General features: G+C 43.8%; 1 protein-coding gene across 3 annotated transcripts in view; it reads right to left on the reverse strand.

The window, feature by feature from the left end:
• The window catches only part of LOC123503815 (ribosomal protein S6 kinase alpha-5-like), a 59,739-nt gene that overhangs the window by 33,470 nt on the left and 3,637 nt on the right, over positions 1–22,632 (reverse strand). Inside the window, exon 1 of one of the 3 annotated variants that reach the window (XM_045253862.1) lies at positions 19,346–20,287. The exons of the other annotated variants lie outside the window; for them this stretch is intronic. Within the exon in view, the coding sequence (XP_045109797.1) occupies positions 19,346–19,415 (70 nt within the window). The 5' untranslated portion in view covers positions 19,416–20,287. Of the gene's footprint in view, positions 1–19,345; positions 20,288–22,632 lie in introns of those variants that run through there. 3 annotated transcript variants of the gene reach the window in all.

The raw sequence follows: 22,632 nt of genomic DNA on the forward strand, positions 1-22,632 counted from the left end.
ATATAACTCCCGTATTCATGCGCAAACGCCTTCCCCTTTCACTACCACAATTTTCCAAGGCCACAGAGACAGCTAGCCGGGTTTTCAAGACCGTTTCCCTTTCTAATAAACTAAAAATCTTACCAATCTATCGCCAGAACCATTAGAATACTCTTAGAAACACTATCACTAACTGGAGCCTTTGGAAAGCAGTGACGGTGAGCCAGTAAAGCATCAACCATATTCAGAAGCACATTTTTCTCTCGACTACGACAGTTTTCCAAGGCCACAGAGACAACTAACCAGGTTTCCAAGACAGTTTCTCCTTTTATTAAACTAGAAATCTTGCTAGTCTATCACCAGAACCATTAAAACACTCCTAGAAACACGAGGATCTTCAACTGGAACCTTTGGAAAGCAGTGATGGTGAGAGAGCAAAGCGTTTAAGTCAGGCATTCAAGAGTGATGGCGCGGAGGTGTAGCGCCGACACACCAAAACACGAAATGAGACGTGGGAATGCTTCGTTCAAAACAGGGAAGAACGTGCGACTGGTTGCCTATCTTCTTTTATGCGGAAAATGAAAAATACATCGGGGTGAATTCAGTTGGAAAAGTAAAAAAAAGAAAAAAAATAGAAAAATAAAACTAGTACCAGATTTCGCGACAACTGAGAGTAAAAAAAAAGATAAATTGTAACTGGATAGAATTTGTCATGGAAACACTGACTCGATTCAATCCTTACTTTTTTGTGCAGGATCACAATATTTTTCCACGGAAGCATGACAATATTATCTTATTTTTCGTAATGTATGTACTCACACGCCTTCCAAGGAACACCTGAACATTTCACCCCAACAGACAAGCCTTCCTGTTATTGCACATTGATGGGAGAGAGAGAGAGAGAGAGAGAGAGAGAGAGAGAGAGAGAGAGAGAGAGAGAGAAATCAACGTTACATCAGTGGCACCCAAAACTCAGATAGGGATCAGCATTGGCAGCCACAACTAATGCACGGGAACTGGAAAAATTCTCCCCGATCCACCTACCGAATATTGAGCCTCTCTCTCTCTCTCTCTCTCTCTCTCTCTCTCTCTCTCTCTCTCTCTCTCTCTCTCTTGTTCTCGCTAGCCGGTAGAGGCCAGGGCTGCCGCCAACTAAGGTGGAAAGCCAGCATATCCACTTGAATTTGACCGTGAAAACCAGATGACACATCCCCTCCACCTCCTCTTCCACCACCTCCTCCTCCTCCTCCTCCTCCTCCTCCTCCTCCTCCTCCTCCTCCCTCTTTGCTCCAGTATCGGGCCGCGCCACGCACAGCAACGCGCGGGATGTGCAAGGCGTTCCACTAACGCAGGTGGAAACACACATGAGCGGCGGACAGCCATACGCCGGCCTGGTGGGCTCTCACTGCGTCGGCGAGGTGTTCATCACAAGTATACCCGAATTCAGAAACGCCTTGTTCTCTCACGACGACAATTTTCCAAGGCCACAGAGACAACTAGCCAGGTTTCCAAGACAGTTTCTCTTTTTAATAAACTAGAAATCTTGCCAATCTATCACCAGAGCCATAAAAATACTCTTAAAAACACGAGTATTTTCCACTGAAGCATTTGGAAAGCAGTGATGGTGAGAGAGCAAAGCGTTTCAGAATACGGACTCCAGTTGAAGTGACACGGGCTTTTAAGTATGTTTTTTTGTTTTTTGTAATTCTAGTGACATATCAACAAATTTTCTGCATTATCAACAGGAAAAAATACTCATCAGATACGCTTCCCTCTCTCACCGCGACCATTTTTTAAGACTAAAGAGACGATTAACCGACTTTTAAAGAGTATTTTTCCTGTCGATAATGCAGAAAAATTGTTAGGTCACTAGAATTACAGAAATATCCTTAGAAACCGTGAAACTTCAACTAGAGCCCTTTGAAAATAGACCACAGAGACAATAAGCCGAGTTCTAAAGAGTATTTGTCCTACTGATAATGCAGAAAACTTGTTAACATGTCATTAGCATTACAGAAACATCCTTCAACAAGAGCCCTTTGAAAATAGTGAAGGTGCAGTGAGACTCGGAAGTGATTCAGAATACGGGCCTGTCATTCACTATAGCGCATTGTTCACCCGTCATTTCTCACATTCTCAGTCTCGGAGCGCCCTTTCCTTGTCCTCACCTGAATTTCCTGTATTAGATTCCCACTCTTCCTTTGTCCTTTGTCCCTTTCCTGCTACACTTTCCTATTCAGCTATTACCATTCCTTACCACCGCTTTCCTTTTCTATCATACTCCTACACTTACTCGTCCTGTCTTTGTTCCATCTCCATCCTTTGTCCTCTGTCTCTCTCACTCTCTCTCTCTCTGCCGTAATTCAATATCCAATCAGTTATCACTTATAATTTGCTCTGATTTTGATATAAGTACATTCAGTGCAGTGAACGTAATGTTATAGCAGCATTGTGTTCGCCTTTTGATACACTACCTAGAACTGCAGCATTTCCTGGCATACAAACAATTACCGCTGGTCTGTGAGGCTGTTGTGGCGTTGTAATTGGTGGTGAATGCTGGGAATAATTACATTGAGGCTCTTGTTTAGCCATTGATGAACGGAAGTGGTTGATTACATAAATATTAATTCAGATTTTGATTCAGTTTCCCACTTTTTCTTTGTCTTTTTCACCATCCGTCTTTCTTCTCCCCGAAAATCGAAGCCTGTCTTAACAGTGACGGTGCCTCAGCAAGGAAGGTCATCGCTCCACGGCATCAGAAACTGCACACAATGGGGAAACACCTGCTGGTCCCCGAAGTATGATATTTCCGCAGCTTTCGTGCCGTATATGAAAGCTTTGTGGCGTTGTTAACCCCTTCAGTACTGGGACGCATTTTTACCATGAATTTTGGGTGCCATTAGACGATTTTACTTACATTAGAAAGGATCTAAGGAGGTCAGAAGATTAATGGCCACAGTCTTCACTATTTTAATCCCCACACAAGTTTCTGAAGTATAAAATCCCCAAGTAGTAAGCAGAATAAATATGGAAACGCGTCATGGGACTGAAGGAGTTAAGTACAGGAAGGCAAGCAAAGTGACGCATCCTCCTGCTGGTCCTCGAAGTACGATCTATTCCCGCTGGTTTGGTGGCGCATATGAAAGCTCTCTGGCGTTGATAAGTACAGGAAGGTAAGCAAAGTGATTTAGAGGATGAGGTAAGGCGTGGGTGGGTGTGGCCAGGTTCGTGTATTCGCAAGCGTTCTGATTCCTGGATTACATGCAAGACAGTATTCTGACACACTTCTCCACCGCACCTTCACTATACCTACAAAGACTCTTATTGTAGGTGCACGGTTTTCGAATATTGTGTTTATGGTTAGAGCGATAAATTGACAAGGTTTCTACATTGTGAAAGGAGAAACAGTCTTGTGAATATTTTTAACCACTTCAGTACCAAGACGCGTTTTTATATTCAATCTGCTTACTATTTGGTGATTTCATACAGCTTCAAAAACTTATGTGGGGGATTAGAATAGTGAAGACTCGGGCCATTAATCTACTGAACTCTATAGACCCTTCCTAATATAAAAAAAAAATCGTCTAATTATACTCAAAACTCAAAGTAAAAATGCGTCCCAGTACTGAAGGGTTTAATGATCTCTGTGGCTTTTGGAACCGAGGCCAAAGTGCTTCTGAATACGGGCCTTGGCAGTCTTTGTTTAGTGGAAGTTATCATTGTTTTCAAGGATGCTTTCATGAACCTACTGATAGTTGAACAAGGCTCTCGCATCACTACTGGGAGAAAAAACATTATGGGAACTTTACTAGCTATCTCTGTGGCCTTTAAAAGAAGACCTTAACTGAGTCCAAAGCATTTAAAAATATCCCGTCTGCCTTCGTGGATGTGTGGCGTTGATAAGCAGGGTGAGGATCAGCACAGAGAATGAAGCAAGGTGTGGGTGTGGCCAGCTCAGCATTCTCAAACGTTTCGCTCTCCTATAGAGGAAGCTGGCTGGGTTTACAAGAATGCTTTTATGATTTTCTTGATGTTTTAACCCCTTCAGTACTGTGACACATTTCTATCATGAGTTTGGGTGTGATTAGACGATTTTATTAACATTAGGGAAGGTCTATGGAGGTCAGAAGATTAATGGCTAGAGTCTTCACTATTTTAATCCCCCTCAACTGTATAAATCACCAAATAATATGCAGAATGAGTATGGAAACGCGTCATGGTACTCAGAGGATGAATAGAATTTTAATATTATAACCTAAAAGATCATAGGAACCTTACTTCTCATCTCTCCTTGTCCAAAACATTTACGAGCCCGGCATCCTCCGCTCTGATATAGTGAAAGTTGACTGGATATACGCGTTTTCACGATTGAATGGACAGTTGAGCAATATCCCACACCACCAATAAAACTAAACGATAATGAAAACCTTACCAATCATATCTGCGCGGCCTTTGAAAACTGTTCTTATCACAGTCCGAAGCGTTTAAGAACAGTGGGTCTGTGATAGAGTTGGCCCGCTGCACCTCGGCCTTGGGTACGCATGCTAGGCGGGGAGCGGAGAGCGGGGCGGGGCTGGGTGCACTGCGTCGTGGCTTGTTTCGCCTAAACTTGCCCAGACAAAGGTGAGGTCTACCCGCTGCCTCCATCACCTATCGAAATAAATCCCTTGTGCAGCTAAAAGTGCGAACACGTGTGGTATAGTGACAAGGGCATTGCCGCGGCGAGAGAGAGAGAGAGAGAGAGAGAGAGAGAGAGAGAGAAAGAGAATATAAGACACAAAATAATGAAGGAAGGAAGAGAAAAGAGAGAAAAATATAAAAAAAGTAGAGAAGAGAGAGAGAGAGAGAGAGAGAGAGAGAGAGAGAGAGAGAGAGAGAGAGAGAGAGAGAGAGAGAGAGAGAGAGAGAGAGAGAGAGAGTCACGAGGGGAAATATTCGTGGGGAGAGTCTTGGAAAGCAACAAAGGGAAGGGAGAGAGAGGGAGAGGGAGAGGGAAAGCAGGGCAACTCCTACGATATCTGGCGGGAACAATGAACTGCTGGCGCTGGTCCGTGGCTTGCCTTGCGTGCCAATGCTGAGTCACCGCCACGACCAAGGGGCATCAGGCACCGGGCACCAAGAAGGCCACAGGTGTCCCGCTCGATGCAAGGGAGGAAAGATTGGCACCCACACAGCACCACCACCACCACCAACACAGCAACTAGGACAGCATGAAAGGCAGGTAGAGGAGCAACATACAAGGAGGTGATAGGAGAATGAGGCCGTGTGATTTGTTGGTACTTCTCAATCTTTTCCGCTTTCAGGCAATCTTCCGAAGTCATGTTTCTTCTCCACCACAGTTGAGGTGATATTACCTGACTTCTCTTGACCTCTTTAGTACTGGGACGCATTTTTACCTTAAGATTTATGTACGATTAGACGATTTTATTGACATTAGCAAGGTTCTATGGGGATCAGAAGATTAATGCCCAGAGTCTTCACTATTGTAACCCCTACACAAGTCTCTGAAGCTTTATAAAATCGCCAAATACTAACCATAATGAATGTGCAAACACGTCATGGTATTGAATTGGTTAATGGATAACGAAAGGCTATGGTTGAAAATATACTGGTCTCTCAAGATGTTTTCTAGTATCAGATGAACAAGATTAATTTTTCATTCTTTTCTACGTTCGGGCGATCTTCCGAGGTCATGTTTCTTTTCCACAGAGTTTTTCACCTTCTCTACCTTCTCTTAGTGAATAACGAAAGGCTCTGGTTAAAAATATACGGGTTTCTGACGTGGAGGAATGTTTTAGCCCAACACCGCCCTCCACCTCCGCTCCACCAGTCTCTCAGGTCTGTGGTGTGTGTTGTGTGTGTGTGTGGGAGTGTGGGGTGTGTTGGTGTGTGTGGGGTGTGTTGGTGTGTGTTCTTTTCCCCGTTCAGGTAATCTTTCGAGGTCATGTCTCTTCTCCACACAGTTTTTCACCTCCTTCTGACTTCTCTTAGTGAATAACGAAAGGCTCTGGTTAGAAAGATACGGGTTTCTGGAGATATTTTTTTACGTTTCTAGTACCACATGAACAAGATTAACATTATCAACAGGAGAAACAGGTCATGGCTCTTCACACAGTCTTCCACCTCTTTATCTTCTCTTCATGGATAACTAAAGGCCCTGGTTGAAAATATTCGTTTTACTGAAGATATTTTTTAAAGTTTCTAGTACCACATGAACAAGATTAACATCATCAACAGGAGAAACAGGTCATGGCTTTTCTCCACATAGTCTTCCACCTCCTCTATCTTTTCTTCGTGGATAACTAAAGGCCCTGGTTGAAAATATACGGGTTTCTGAAGATATTTTATACGTTTCTAGTACCAGATGAACAAGATTAACATTATTAACGGGAGAAACAGATCATGGCTCTTCTCCACACAGTCTTCCACCTCCTCCACCATAGTTGAAGAGATATTTCCAGCCTCTTGTTGGATAACTAAAGGTAAATGAACGATATAAAGCTTCACACAGGAGCCGATGAACTAATGAGCCGTGAGACATCTGTGTTATACCTAAGGGTCTATGAACGATAAGAAGCACCACAAAGGGGTCGACAGACTAATGAGTTTGGAGACACCTGTGCTTGAGTGACAATAGACCAGATATGTACTCGTTAACCCGTACCTCCCTGCCTTCCTCTCCGTCCAGCACACACGTGACAGGAAAAAAATCGAAGCTAACCAACTCAAAACACACAGGAAACAATTTTATGTGAGATGGGTACTCAACAAAGGGCAATAAGATTCATATAGAAGAAAAGAGGCTCAGTTTGCAAAGAATAGCCAAAAGAATTGATGAAAATTAGAGAAGTGATATGAGACGTCTCCCTTGAAATTAAAAACGTAGGAAAGAGAAAATGCAAAAATAGGCGTGGAGTTCCAATTTACCAGTGAAAGAGAAGAATGATTATGAAGTGAACAGAGTGTAAAAATAGAGAAAAACTACGGTAGTAACATGAAGGGTCTTTTATGCATCAATAGAATCATACAAACACTCATGAAAAGCATCAATTTTATAGTATAACCCATTACAAGTAGTCACAATGAGGTAGCCAAGCCATTGAGAGCACATCGCCTCCAACAGTCAAGATAGAGACAGTGTGTGTGTGTGTGTGTGGAGCGAGCCTTCCTCTTTCCTTACTGCTGTCAGCGTCTCCACCTTAGTGACCCTTGCCTTTTATTATTTGATGTCCCTGAGCCTTGTGCCTATACGGGGAAGGTGAAGGCCGGGAAACCAAGCAGTGTATATGTCTCTGTGTGTGTATGTGTGTGTCTGGCCCCACCTTAGTCCTGCCCTGCCTGTCTTCGTGCACTTTATCGTCGCCAAACATGGATCTCTCTACACTACACTATTGCCAAGCACCTCTTCACCCTTCCTTAACCCTCAGCTTCAAGTGGCGCCTCGGGAGGAAACACGGCGCACCTTGATATTTGTGGTCCCATACGCTGCTCTTTATGCCGCTGTCCCGCCGTCCACCTCGCTCAGTCAGGCGTCTCGCGGCGAACGCACGCGGGGAAGCAAAGGATGTGAGTTACCGTGTGTCCTGATATGCCTTGCTCTCTTTTTCTGTGTGTGTCTCTCTCTGTCTGTCTGCCTGTCTCTCTGTCTCTCTCTCTCTCTCTCTCTCTCTCTCTCTCTCTCTCTCTCTCTCTCTCTCTCTGTGTGTGTGTGTGTGTGTGTGTGTGTGTGTGTGTGTGTGTGTGTGTGTGTGTGTGTGTGTGTGTGTGTGTGTGTGTGTGTGTGTGTGTGTGTGTGTGTGTGTGTGTGTGTGTGTGTGTGTGTGTGTGTGTGTGTGTGTGTGTGTGTGTGTGTGTGTGTGTGAACGAGAACTGCCACATACCACAGCAGGAAATACCTCTTCAACACTGGTGACAACTGTGGTAGAAAGCTTACTTTGCCTCAGTGAAAAGTGTAGTACATTGTCACGGTAAAAATGACATTAAGGCGACGCTGATCTGCATATAGCCACGGACTAGAGGTGACAAGGTGAACACACTCCTCTCAGCTCACTCATCATTCCCCATCATGCACTGAGGAAAGAGCGCTGCCTGAACATAGAGTCGTATTCATAAGCACTGTACTCTCTCACCACGACTATTTTCTAAGGCCACAGAGATAACTGGCCCGGTTCTGAAGAGAGTATTTCCTTTTAATATCGCAAAAAATCACGTTAATCTGGCACTACAACCATTTAAACGCTCTGGAAACCCTGTCTACCTTTAACTAGAACCTTTACAAACAGTGAAAGTGCGTCGTGAAGTGCTTTAGAATAGGAACCATATGCTTTCCCCTTCAAACACAGACCGACAGGGGAGAGAATCCCCAGAGACGGTAGCAACAGTGTCTAGTTTCTCCGTGGTTGGAGAGCTGTTGCCGACAAACCGCGCCGAGCGTTCATCTGCCTACACACAGGAAATGCAATCAGAGTTCCTGACAAGTTATGATTCTGTGTAGGTGTGACGCACATCCTTCATCGCCGAGTCTCTCTGCGCTGTTACTAGTCAACAAACACGGCAAACACCTCTTCTAGTCAGACAAGCGCCACTGACACCACAACGCTGACTCACATATACACACACCTACAAAAAGTTGATAAACAAGAAAAAAACTTGGTTATTATTACTTTTTTTCTGCGTTATTACAAGTCAACAAACACGGCAAACACCTCTTCTACTCAGACAAGCGCCACTGACACCACAACGCTGACTCACATATACACACACGTACAGAAAGTAAACAAACTAGGAAAAACTTGGCTATTATTATTTTCTTCAGTGGTGGACGAAGTATGATGATGTGCGTCACGGAGGTGTTATGCCATGCAGGGCGTTCACCTGAGTCACACAGCTGGCTTATCTGTCCCGGTAATCTCTGATAATGACACGCACCTTGCACAACGTGACAATATCCTTCCCAGTAGTTTCGTCTCAGCGTGTAAGCCTTCACTCGATAAGATTGCCGTGTTGCCATCTACCATGTATGATCGACGCCTCACATCTGTCTTTTTTTTTTTACGGTAAGGCCTGTGTGTGTGTGTGTGTGTGTGTGTGTGTGTGTGTGTGTGTGTGTGTGTGTGTGTGTGTGTGTGTGTGTGTGTGTGTGTGTGTGTGTGAAGTATCCGTTGTGAGCCGCCTGAAGCTGGTCAGAGGAAACATAATATTCTGATAAAAGTGTCTGGCTTTAAGCTGTCTTTCCATCAAACATGAATAAATGTCTAGAAGAGAAAACTGAGGAATGACTTGTTGTAATAGGAGCCTCAAAGAAAGCCTTTACAGTCACAACAAGGCACAAGTTGATGAGTCGCCTTGTGAGGAGACACACGACCAGCAGAGGCGGGAGCGTCGAGACCCATGGACGGGTGGGGCAGGGCGAGGAGGGGCGGGGCGGTGCCAGGTTGTAGGGAACAACAGGAAGGCCTCGTGGCATCCGCTCATTGATTCACTTAATCAATAACTTGAACAAGTTAACGATCAACTTGATTACTTAACTTTTGATATACAAGATTAACTCGACTTTACATTATATTTTTGTCAAGTCAATGAGATGATTCAGTAAATCACCACTTGGTTTCTTGAGAAAAGTGAAAAGTGTGCCAACCACTTCGCTCAGTGGCAGAGGAGCCTTGGCACTGCAGATCTGCCCGTGCCAAGCAGGAATGGTGGAGGTGCTGCACAAAAGCATCAGGCGAGGGCGTGGCGGCGCTCACCTGTGCTGCCTCAGGTGTGGGTGGCGTCACAGCACACCTGCCAGCAGGGTGGGGTGCGGAGTGTGCACTGTAATGACGCCGCCAACAGAGCTGTTAAATATTACTTGATCAGTGGAATATTAATTAGTCCACATTCAAGCCTGGATTAATCTAACTGAAGAATAATGCATTTTGAACCATACAGACTCCCTCACTGAGCACAGGTGGACGCGACGCTTCACAGGGGAGGTAGGGCAGCCATTAATCACAGTTCAGGGATTCACATTGCTAAAACTTATGAAACCCAGGCACTGTGATAACTGAAGCAGGAAAAACTTGAGTGAATAAAATGAATTAAAAAGTCTCCCTTGCAACACAGTAAACTTAGAATTATTTTTCCATTCTTTTCTTCATTGGTGAGTTGAAAGGAAGCAAAGAGCTAAAATAAGACTGGCTAAAAATGTCTCCAGTTTTCCTGTTTCGAGTTTTCCTCCTCCCTCCAATTCGAAAGGTTATATATACTCTCTCTCTCTCTCTCTCTCTCTCTCTCTCTCTCTCTCTCTCTCTCTCTCTCTCTCTCTCTCTCTCTCTCTCTCTCTCTCTCTCTCTCTCTCTCTCTCTCTCCCTCTCACACACACACACCCACACGAGCCCGTTACTTCTACTCAAGAAGAAACGGACTTAAAACACCAAAATAAGCTAAAAATAGACGAACAAACACCTAAACACGTAAATAAAATCAATAAATAAACAAAACAAGTAAAATAATATACACAAACACCACATTCCACTGCCTTCAAAACGAACTCGGTCCAAGTATAGTGTTTTGAATGATGCGTGACTCCCTCTCTCCCTCCCTTCCTTCCTTCCTTCCTAAAGTCACTTGCTGCCTTGATCTCACCGCTGCCGCTCATGTGGGAAGAGCTGACATGCATACCCTTATCGTACACAGCGGGCAACACGCACAAGGCAAACTCACTCCATCTTATCCTAACCTCAGTCAGTACCAGGACGCGTTTTATATTAATTTTGGTTACTATTTGGCGATTTTATACAGCTTCAGAAACATATATTGGGATTAGAATAGTAAAGACTCTGGCTATTCATCTTTTGACCTCCATACACCCTTCCTAATGCAAATAAAATCGTCTAATTATACCCAAAATTAAGGTAAAAATGTGTTGAATGGGTTAACATGCATATCCTTATCGTACACAGTGGGGCAACAGACGTAACGCGCTCACTCCATCAAGTTGTCCTAGTCGCAGTCACTTTCTCTCACTCCTTCACCCGTCGCTGCAGTGTTGCCAGCGTGTTGAGTTGCTTTCTCTCAGGTCCGTACTCAGAAACTCTCTATTCTCTCACCACTACTATTTTCAAAGGCCACAAAGAGAATTAGTCGAGTTAACAAGTATGTTTCTATTTTAACAAGGTAAAAACTTTCTTAATCTGTTACTAGAACAGTAAAAAACGCCCTTAAAATTCGCGTCAGTTAGTCATTAGTCGAGATCTCAAGTATGTTTCTCTTGTTAATAAGGTAAAAATCTTATTCTCTTACTAGAACGGTAAAAGTATTCTTAAAATCAGCGTCAATTAGTCATCAGTCGAGGTCTCAAGCAGGTTTCTCTTGTAAAATAAAGTTCAAATCATCTTAATATGTTACTGGAAGCGTACAATCATCCTTAAAAACAGTGTCTGTTAGTCATAAGTCGAGATCTTAAGCATGTTTCTTCTGTCAATTAGGTAAAAATCTTCTTAGTCTATTACTAGAACCGTAAAAACACCCTTAAAACCCACGTCACTTCATATACAGCCTTTTGAAAGTATGGTTGCGACTAGGAAGTTCTTAGCACCAGTCCTGCAGGGGCACCTGGTGAACCTGGCAACTCAGATAACGCTGCATTCATAAGGATTAGTTTCACAAGACTTCTCAATGTTCATATCCTTACTGATCCGAGAGTCACCTCATTACTGCTATCTTATCTTCGTTCCTGATAAACACTGAGGATTAGCGTGCAGCGATCATGATTTTCTTACTTATATGATATACTGCAATGTTAAGTATATAGGAATTCATGTCTTGCTTTGATGAAGGAAGGATTGAAAGTATAGTTCCTTGAGGCAGGTTTGATTACTGTTCACGTTAAATGATAAACAAGATTAACTTTGATATTCGCTTGAAATATTTATGACTTGTATTCGTATGCACACACACACACACACACACACACACACACACACACACACACACACACACACACAAGATAGGTAAATAGAGGAAAGGAAATACAGAATAAAAAGGAGAAAAGATAAACAAATCTGCTATCATTACCATGACCCCTTCATGCTCTTTCACACACAGATCCTAACCCCCTTCAGTACTGGAACGCATTTTTATCATGAATTTTTGGTGTGACTAGACTATTTTATTGACATTAGCAGGGGTCTATGTAGGTCAGAAGATTAATGGCTACAGTCTTCACTATTTGAATCCCTCTACATAAGTTTTTGAAGCTGTAGAAAATCACCAAATAATAAGCAGAATGATATGAAAACTCGTCATGCTACTGAAGGGGTTAATGCAGAGAATCACACGGTACAACTTCGACGGTGTAATCAGGAGGAAAAAGCTTCAATTTGGGAAGATGTATCCTGGTGTTATCTAGACGAGAGAGAGGAACTTGTTGAGAGACGCACAATCAGTAATTAAGGCAACCCTGATAAGCGTGCAACGGAAGAATCTATCCCCACTGTCTCTTAAACCCTTCAGTACCGTGCCGCGTTTTCATATTCATTCTGGTTACTGGGAAGGACGAACCGAGGTTGTATCTTCCCTAAAACATTCCTTTTTTTTTTTTCCATAACAGAGCTTTATATGTGACTTTTAATCCCTACAGTACCAGGACACGTTTCCATATTCATTCTGCTTACTATTATTTAAGAATCTTATGTGGGGTTTAGAATAGTGAAGACTAGTTATTAATCTTCTTACCTCCATAGACCCTTCCTCATGTAAATAAAATCGTCTAATCAAAACCAAAACTCTAGGTAAAAATGTGTCCCAGTACGGAAGGGGTTAAGATGTAGCACTTAACTAACTATATTAAGTCATTTTTTGTATTGTTGGCACTACAAACACACACACACACACACACACACACACACACACACACACACACACACACACACACACACACACACACACACTCGCAGGTTATCTAGAACGTGTTGACTTCAGAATACTCGAGCGAACCTCATCATTGTGGCAAGCATCATCCTTGACTGTTCACTCATTCGTCAGCGCATACCAGTGACGGTCCTGCTTTGATCATTGGTCCTCTACTCTGCAGCACCTCTTCGCCCCACCTCCACTTCTTTTAACCTCCTCAGTACAGGGACGCATTATTATCAAGCGTTTTTGGTTTGAATATATGATTTTATTGACATTAGGAAGGATTTATGGAGTTCTGAAGATTAATGGCCAGAATCTTCACAATTTTAATCTCCATGTAAGTTTCTGAAGCTGAATAAAATCGCCAATTAGTAACCAGAATGGATACGAAAACGCTTCCTGGTACTAAAAAGGTTAAAAGGCTCCAGTTAAGATGACATGGGTTTCTAAGGGCACTTTTACTATTATAGTGACAGATTAACAGACTAAAAGAAACAGAGATGTAGAAAGACAGGCAGACAAAGACAGAACCAAACAGAGAGACAGAGAGAAGGACAGAAACAGAGAGAAGGAGGGAAACAGACAAAAAGATCGAGAAAGATAGAAACGAAGGAAGACGAACATAAACAGACATACAGAGAGACAGACACAGACAAATAAATGAAAGAGAAATATAAATGGACAGACGGACAAAGGAGAGAAGACATAAACAGACATACAGATAGACGGAAAGAGGAAGAGTATCACACACACACACACACACACACACACAGTCGTCAATAACTGATTGGGACAACAGCGATAGCAGCAACAGACACGTGCATCTTGTTTGGACATACGCACAGACACAACCTAGGCCGTCACAGAGACATCATCGAGGCGTGAGGGCTGAGGACACCAACCAACGTGACGTGACAAGGCTCAGTCAATCATTTTTGCCAGTAAGTCTCCAGTGATGATGTGGGATTATTGTTGCTATTGTTATTGTTGTGGGGTTAGTAGTTGTTGTAGTAGTAATAGTTGTAGCAGAAGTACAGTAGTAGTGGTAGTAGTAGTAGTAGTAGTAGTAGTAGTAGTAGTAGTAGTAGTAGTCCAACGATCATAACCATTACCACCACCACTACCACTGCCACCACCACCACTACCCATCACCAACAAGAACAAGTAGCAACAACAAGAAACTACTAAAAAAAAAAAAAAAGAAAATACCACAAAAAAAAACATGAAACATTTCAGTATTATCATCCTAAGCCTAAGTCGCCGTTTTTATACACACGCAGGGACGTTGCTACAAGTTCACGTTTAGACACACACACACATATACATACAGGTAGGTCGGGGGACGTTGAGAAAGAGGCAGAGGAGGGTGAGGAAGACTACAGAGCAACAAACTTTCATGTACTTGATAGCATCTTTGGGTAACTGTTCCTTACTACTAGTGAGAGAGACAGTATAGTAGAAGAGGAGGAGGAAGAGAAGGAGGAGAAGTAGGAGGAATAGAAGGAGCAAGAGAAAGAGTAGGGGAGGAGGAAGAAAAGGAGAAGGAAAAGTAGGAGGAACAGGAGCAAGAGAGAGAGAGTGAGAGAGGAGGAAGAGAAGAAGGAGAAGTAGGAGGAATAGAAGAAGCAAGAGAGAGTGAGGGAGGAGGCAGAGGCAAGCAAACACGCAAAAAGATTTAAACGAGAACTGACGAGGCATTCAAAAGAAAGATTTGCCCAGTAGTGACGGGACGGCAAGGAAAGTTCACATCTCTCCCTCACGTCAGCGGCAGTGGCAGTGCGTCACAGTCGAGTTATTCCACAGCTCAGGCGCGTCCGGATGAAGGAAGTGGCTGACGGTAAGGAAACCCCATCTTGCATATCCACACAACACAACAGGATCCCTAGACAGTCCCAGGCTCTTTGTAACAGTGACAGTAGCGCTGGTAAAGGTGATGCTCGCTGACTGTATAGCTACCGGACGAGATAACACCAAGAATATCCTGCGTCTTCCACTGGCGGGTGTGTGGCGCAACGAGGTGTTTGTGAGGCAAGGGGGAGAGGTGAAGCGGGACGAGCGAGCAAGTGAGGGAGGTAGGGAGACGAAAGGGTGGTCTATATGTGAGGTGAAGAAAGATGAGTTTTGGGAAGGGATGTAAAGACGTTAGGTAAGGTGTAGCAGGGCAGGGCACGGAGGAGGAAAAGGTGCTTATGAATGTACCTATGAAGGGAAAGGGGAAAAGGGAACATGCATGAATAGGAAGGTAGGCAGAGGAAAGGACGGTCTAGATGTGGGAGGAGAGACAAACTGTTGAGCTGAGGTGTGGATAGTCACGTGTGCTAGTGAGGCGACGCAGAGAAGGGCACGAAGGAGGAAAACTTGCTTATGGAGGAAAAAAAAAAAAAAAAAGAGGAGAAACAAACGTGCATTGAATACTGAGAAGGAAAAGAAGGAGAAACATCCAATTACAAAATTAAAAAAAGTGCAAAATGCTTAGTTACAGACAATGTAGGCACAATAAACAACAAGAAGATGGAAAAGACAAAGAAAACATGTACTGAATAGAGAAGATGAACGGATGAGGAAGGAGAAACAACAATTCAAGACACATCACTTGCAAGGATGCGCAGTTAGAGACGGACATTGAAGGCAGAGCGGGGACTAAACAGGAGTCTATTACGAGAGAGAGAGAGAGAGAGAGAGAGAGAGAGAGAGAGAGAGAGAGAGACTGACTGGCTAGCAAGTGTGGGAGGGGAGCAGAGGACAGCGAGCAAGTGAGAGCGTGGGGGACAGTAAGAGTGAGAGGAGGGTGAGAGAAGGGCGACAGAAGAGCGTGGGGTGCCTCAGTTGAGAAGAGAAACCGGGTCAGCCTCACACCATCAAACTTCCATGGTCACAATCGCCTCTTTAAAAATTCACGTCTCTAATATAAGCCTCTCTCTCTCTCTCTCTCTCTCTCTCTCTCATTCTCCTCACGCTTCAACTATTCGTCCAAACTTTCAATCACCATCATTACTTAACCCCCTACAGTACCATGACGCGTTTCCATATTCATTCTGCTTACTATTTGGTGACTTTATACAGCTTCAGAAACTCATGTGGGGGATTAACTTAGTGAAGACTGTGGCCATCAAACTTCTGACCTTCATAGACCTTTCCTAATGTAGATAAAATGGTCTAATCGTACACAAATCTCAAGGCAAAAAGTGTCCCAGTACTGAAGGGGTTAATCCTAACTGAACCACCGTAACGGACATCCAGTCGTTTCTTTCCTTCCACCACCACACCACCACACCACCACCTCCACAAGACACCTAATTTTGTCTCTCTCTCAGCGATTCCTGTCTCATCTCGTCGCTAGTTTGTTTACCTCCATAGTAATGATCAATAGTCACTTCATATCCTGCTGTTATTTCTTTTCTTTCCATGTGTGAGTCTGGCAGAGTAGACAGCGACTCCTAGTTTCTTTTTACACATAGGACGTAGAATCATTAACCCTTTTAATACAAGGACACAGTTTTACCTTGAGATTTGTGTACGATTAGACCATTTTATTGGCATTAGGAAGGCTCTATGGAGGTCAGAAGATTAATGGTCAAAGTATTCACTGTTTTTAATAATTACACAAATTTCTGAAGCTGTATAAAATCACCATATAATAAGTACAATGAAAATTAAAACGCGTCATGGTACTCAAGAGCTTAAGAGGAAAAGGGAAGGAAATAAAAAATGATTTTCTCCTGCATAACAGAGTAGGAAAATTTTGAAGTACAGTCAATTGGTTTCTTGCAGTTTTTTCCTTGTGTTACAGTGAGGTTGTCTCTTCCTAAACTCACCACCTGCAACTCTGGTCCGTATTCAGAAACGCTTTACTCTCTCACAACCAATGATTTTTAAAAGGCCATAGAGATGATTAGCGGGGTTTTCAAGAGTGTTTCTCCAGTTAACAGTGTGGTTGTCTCTTCCTAAACTCACCACCTGCAATTCTGGTTCGTATTCAGAAACGCTTTGCTCTCTCACCACGACTGATTTTGAAAGGCCACATAGATGATTAGCAGGGTACCTTTTTCAAGAGTGTTTCTCCAGTTAATAATGAAGAAATCTTGTCTCTCTGCCTCTAGAACCGTAAAAACACCCTAAAAAACTGGTGTAAATTTAGATAAAGCCTTTTGAAATTGTGGAGGTGAAGAACAGAGAAGTTTGAGAATACGAGCCTTACTATTCCTACCCTTATTGTCACCTCACCTCACTCACCTCCATCCCACGCCCCGCACCTTCCTCCTACCACTACTGCTGTCAACCACCACCGCCCACTCACTCTAGTCCAGCCTTTCCCTCGCACTCCACCACTACCACCACCACTCCTGCACAATAAATTCCATCAGTGACCACCACCACTATTCTGCTCCCTCTCTTTCATCCACTCCAATCCTCTATCACCACCACCACTCAAAACAACACAACTTTTACGACCATGAATTTGAGATATGGTAAGACACTATGTAAGGTTTAGTTAGCCAAGGTTAGGTTTCTGGTTTTTGTCTTTAATTTGTAAGTGGCGTCTAGCTAAACCTCTTCAGTACCATGACACGTTTTTATATTCTTTCTGCTTACTATATGGTGGTTTTGTACAGCTTCAGAAACTTATGTGGGGGATTAAAATAGTGAAGACTCTGGCCATTAATCTACTGCCCTTCATAGACCCTTCCTAAAGTCAATAAAATCGTCTAATCACACCCAAAACTCAAGGTAAAAATGTGGTTCAGTACTGAAGGATTAAAATATGAGTAGCATCTGGCTTAAGACAACAAATATGGAGTGACAAACAAGGACCATTCATATTGCTAGTCCCGGAAGGAGACAGAAGGAGGTTAGATAAGGTAAGTTTTGGTAAAGTAAGGTTAGGTTAGGTTAGGTTAGATAAGGTAAGGTTAGGTTAGGTAAGGTAAGGTAAGATAAAGTAAGGTAAGGTTAGGTTAGGTTGTGTGAACCAAATCTTAATCTGACGTATAATGAAAAAGTTAACGTGATCCATCGTCTTTGCTATCAAACGATAACAATAACACTGTAGGATGACATGAATAACAATAATGACGGAAGTAAACACACCTACACACACACACACACACACACACACACACACACACCAACCACTTCACCTATGTCACTTCAAACAACGTAGCTCAATAAAAAATAAATAAATAAATAAATACACATACACACCAAGCATTAAAGCACAAATGTACACTTCTTGCACCATTATTCCGTCACCACCACCACCACCACAACCACCACGTGTTTCTTCCATATAAGTAAGCTCCCCGTTCGCCACAAGCACCGCCCACACGCCACACTCCCACACGCATCCTTCCTTCAAACGATGTACTGGCGCGGCAATGGAAAGTAACAGGTCGTGGTAAAGCTTCCAGTTCCCGCCTGGCTCTTGCATTGAAAAAGAGACAAGGATGAGGGGCGAGGGGAAAAATGTGCGAGGGGGAGAGGGTGACCAAGGGAGAGAATGAGCGAGAAGTGTAGGAAAGGTTTGGAGAGAGAGAGAGAGAGAGAGAGAGAGAGAGAGAGAGAGAGAGAGAGAGAGAGAGAGAGAGAGAGAGAGAGAGAGAGAGAGAGATAGTGGGGGTTAATATGGTAAAGATGGACAGGTGCGAAGGGAAGGGTTAAGGGAGTAGGTAGGGACAGGTGTAGGGAGATAGGTGTGCTGTGTAGGGGTAGGGGTAACATTGTGGCAGGCCGTCGAGTTAGCGCCCCAGATCACGTCAGGCGGACAGGTGTGTGTAGGTGTGGTGTCAGTGGTGTTGCTATGAAGGTCAGGTCAGCGGTGGGCAAGGGGGGAGGAGGGAGGAGCAGAGTAGGCACAGTAGGTAGTGAAAGGCGTGGGGCGGTAGGTCGGTGGGCGTGGTGGGTTACCAAGAGGGCCGGTGATGGCCAGAGGCTGGGCGGGGCGAATTAGTGAAGCAAAGTGGAGGTGGTATTCCCCGCCCCCGCTCCGTCCCCAGCCCGGCTTGGCGGGTTGACCGCTACACCACACCACCCGGCACCAGCATCATTTGCCTATTGAGTGATGACGCACTGCTGATGGCACCCAGGTGTGGGCACGTGGTGGCAGGTAAGGTGCCGTGCCAGCCAGGCAGCGGGGCACTAGGGAAAGGGTCCCGTCAGGGCCATCTGTAAGTGGCACCAACACCTGATAAGCAGTCAAGAGTTGCCTGCAACAAACTGCATGTGATGCATACATAATTATTAACACTGCCACTCGCCGCTCTACACGCCGTCACCGCCTGCCATGTGGACGGCACCGTCACATTCCCATGAACTATCTGTGTGCGTCTCCAGAAAACTTCGTAGTGTTACGAAATCTATAAATATGGGTAATAAACACGGCGAGGCACCGCGGGCTGGTGTCTTGGCCGTGGCCCGTGACTCACTTATTCCACACCCTGCACACCCTGTCACGTCCGTCAGCTGTACTCACCATCCTTGAGCTCATGGTAGATAACTTCTCCATCTTTAGGGCGAGTGTTCTTGGATGTAGATGGTTCCATAAGCGTATCACAGCTCGATACTTTAAAAACTCAGGAACATGACTCGCAGAGGCGCACTTCCACAAGATGACACTACAATCTGCTGCCGCACGGTGGATCAGAGTTTCGTACGCACCCGTAACAACAACATTTTCTCCTTTTACAACGAGGGTTATTCTGATCCACGTATATGTGGCATGGGTAAGAAATATTGCTTTATTGGGAGAGATTTAGTTTGCAAGTTTCTCCTGACCAGCGTCCACGGAATCCCTGAAGATGATCGATCGTTTGGCAGCGCCGCGGTGCTCAGCTGATTCTGCGACAGGTTGGTGTCCAACCTTGGCCCGCTGCTCTGGACACAAGCAGGGTGTGCAGTGTGTACTTTTGTTGAATAAACCATCTTTTCACTTACATCACAACAATGAAAAAAACAACAACAACAACAGCCACTCAGTCTTTAACAGCAACCAGTCCGCCACGCGCTGGGGCTTGTCATTTACAACGCGGGGTTTGTTATGCTTGATAATTGGCATGACAAAAACGAGTTTATATTTAAGAAGAGCCTGCAGCTTTCCAGAGAGAGAGAGAGAGAGAGAGAGAGACTACCCCCCCCATGGAGGAGGGTTGGAGTGGGCGGGGGCCTGTACTAAAGAGCCGGTCAGCGTGCTGCGGCCAGCGTGGCAAGGCTGCTATTATCGCTCTCCTTATTTCTGTTATCGACCCAAGAATCGCCTCCGGGTCCCCGTGCCTGGGTCCCGTCGCGATCCGTCGCGACACACACAAACACAGCAGTGCACTATGCCAGGCAGGCGGCGGCGGCTGCGGGGGCGGCGGCAGGCTGGGGGCGGGCAGTAACAGTCAATGAAGGGAGTGAGTGACGCGCCTCACACCAACCACGGCCTGGCACAGACACGCTGCATGCTGCAAGTTTCCCTGAATAACGTATTTGAACGAAAACTTAAATAAATTGGTCGCACCATTCGTTTTGTTTACTGCTACAATGTCTGCGTTCGTCAACGTCCAAATAAACTATTGAAGGCAATTCCTGTTCGTGTCAGGTTTGTTGTTATTGAAGGGGCCGCCGTGGTACAGTGGAACCATGCGCGCTTTGGGGTCCGAGGGGTCTCCAAGAGCACGGGTTCGAATCCTGTCCACGGTCCGAGTGTAGGTTGGGCTTCCTCACTCGGGGCAACGGTTTCCTAGCGGGTGGGCTTTGAGATAGGAGGTACCCCAAAAAGTATCCTCTTTAGCACATAAATTTCCGTGAAAAGCCCACATGGTATAAATAAAAAAAAAAGTGTTTGCATTCCAATAATTGGGTAAACTGTTCGTATTAAAGAAGCGACAGGGCAAATGTTGGTAATGGTGGTGTACGTAAAGTGACACCGTCATGAAGCCACTTGCCACTGTAGCTCCATATCCTAGGATTACTACACTAACTTTCTTAGGAAACAGAATCTTGTACAGTATTTATTCTTTCATTTATTTACTTATTCTAACGAAGACTCCATAAGTGGACTCATAAGGTTTCCGAACTCTTACCAACAAAACTCGGCCTCGTCTCCTGCAAGTTTTGGTTTGACTCAGAGGCAAATGTGAATAACATCACGTATCAGTGACAATCTGTTGGCGCGCCAGGCAGGAGTGACTTTAATGAAGGCTCTCGTTCTTGCCTTCAAAACATGCACTGTGTTCCACCACGCGAAACAGAGAGAGAGAGAGAGAGAGAGAGAGAGAGAGAGAGAGAGTCAGTCACGAATTGAGAAAGCTGAACTAAAACAAAATTAAAAACTTAAAATAAATGGACAGAAAAGAATGAGAGAAAAATATAAGGAGGCAAAAATGAAGAATGAAATTAAGATCTTAACTGGTAAAGAAAGTAAAAAGAATAACACAGAATTAAATACATGAAAAATATAAATAAAACAAGAAAAATAATGATGAAAATAACTGAAAAAAGTCGAAAGCAAAGCAACATTGAATAGTAGTAGTAGTAGTAGTAGTAGCAGTAGTAGTAGTAGTAGTAGTAGTAGTAGTAATAGTGGTAGTGGTAGTGGTAGTAGTAGTAGTAGTAGTAGCGTAGTAGTAGTAGCGTAGTAGTAGTGGTAGTAGTAGTAGTAGTAGTAGTAGTAGTAAAAGTATTATTATTATCATTATTATTATTATTATCATAATTATTATTATTATTATTATTATTATTATTATTATTATTATTATTATTATTATTATTATTAGTAGTAGTAGTAGTAGTAGCAGTAACAGTAGTACATTAAAACCAAAAATAAATAAAAAAAAAAAAAAAGTAAAAAATCTCATCACCCCAGAACAAACATTTCTATACGAGGCGTTAATCACTGAAGCGAGAGAGGAACAAGTGACAGTGAGGTGATCAGACACACAGACACACACCACAGTACATCTCACCACACCAGCTAAGCCAGACTATAAGAAGCATACAGTGTTGGCGTGACGCGAGGGAACGTTTCAAGAGAGATCGATGTATACCTAAGTCTTTCCTTGCTTTTCGTCTCTAGTATGACTTCCACGTCTCTTCCTTCGTTTCCTAAAGCTCGTGTTCTGAAACCCTTCCGCGTCGCACCTTCACTATTTCAAAGGGCTTTATCTAAATGTACACGAGTTTTTTTTAGATGTTTTTACCGTTCTAGAGTCAGAGTGACAAGATTTCTACATGATTAACTAGAGAAACAATCTTTGTCGGTATTTAGAAACGCTTGGCTCTCTTATTACGACTATTTTTCAAGGCCACAGAGATGATTAGCGTGGTTTTCAAAAGTGTTTCTCCAGTTAATAATTTAGAAATCTTGTCAATCTGCCTTTAGAATCGTAACAACACCTTGAAAACTCGTGTAGATTGAAATAAGCCTTTTGAAATATTGAAGGTGAAGCACAGAAGTGTTGAAAATATAAACGAAGTCCTTTCTGTCCCTCTCTTTGTGGGTAATTTTCCAGCATACATGAGTGGCGCCACACGTACTGTACTACTGATTACTGGCACGTTTCTCACTAATTCAGCAGCGTGGCTTGGCGGGGACTCACTGTACGCTTCCTCCTTCATTCCTTGCACGCGACACAAGTTCATATCGATCTCCTTTCCCCTTCCTTCTTTCGCTCCTTGATGTTTGACTCCCTACTTCTGCATGGTCTCCCTAGTGATTTGTCATGATTCTTGGCCACGTTCATGCAAGATTATTTTATTTCATTATGTTTTGGCTAATTT

The sequence above is a fragment of the Portunus trituberculatus genome, chromosome 14, assembly GCF_017591435.1.
Source record: "Portunus trituberculatus isolate SZX2019 chromosome 14, ASM1759143v1, whole genome shotgun sequence".
NCBI classification, from domain to species: domain Eukaryota; kingdom Metazoa; phylum Arthropoda; class Malacostraca; order Decapoda; family Portunidae; genus Portunus; species Portunus trituberculatus.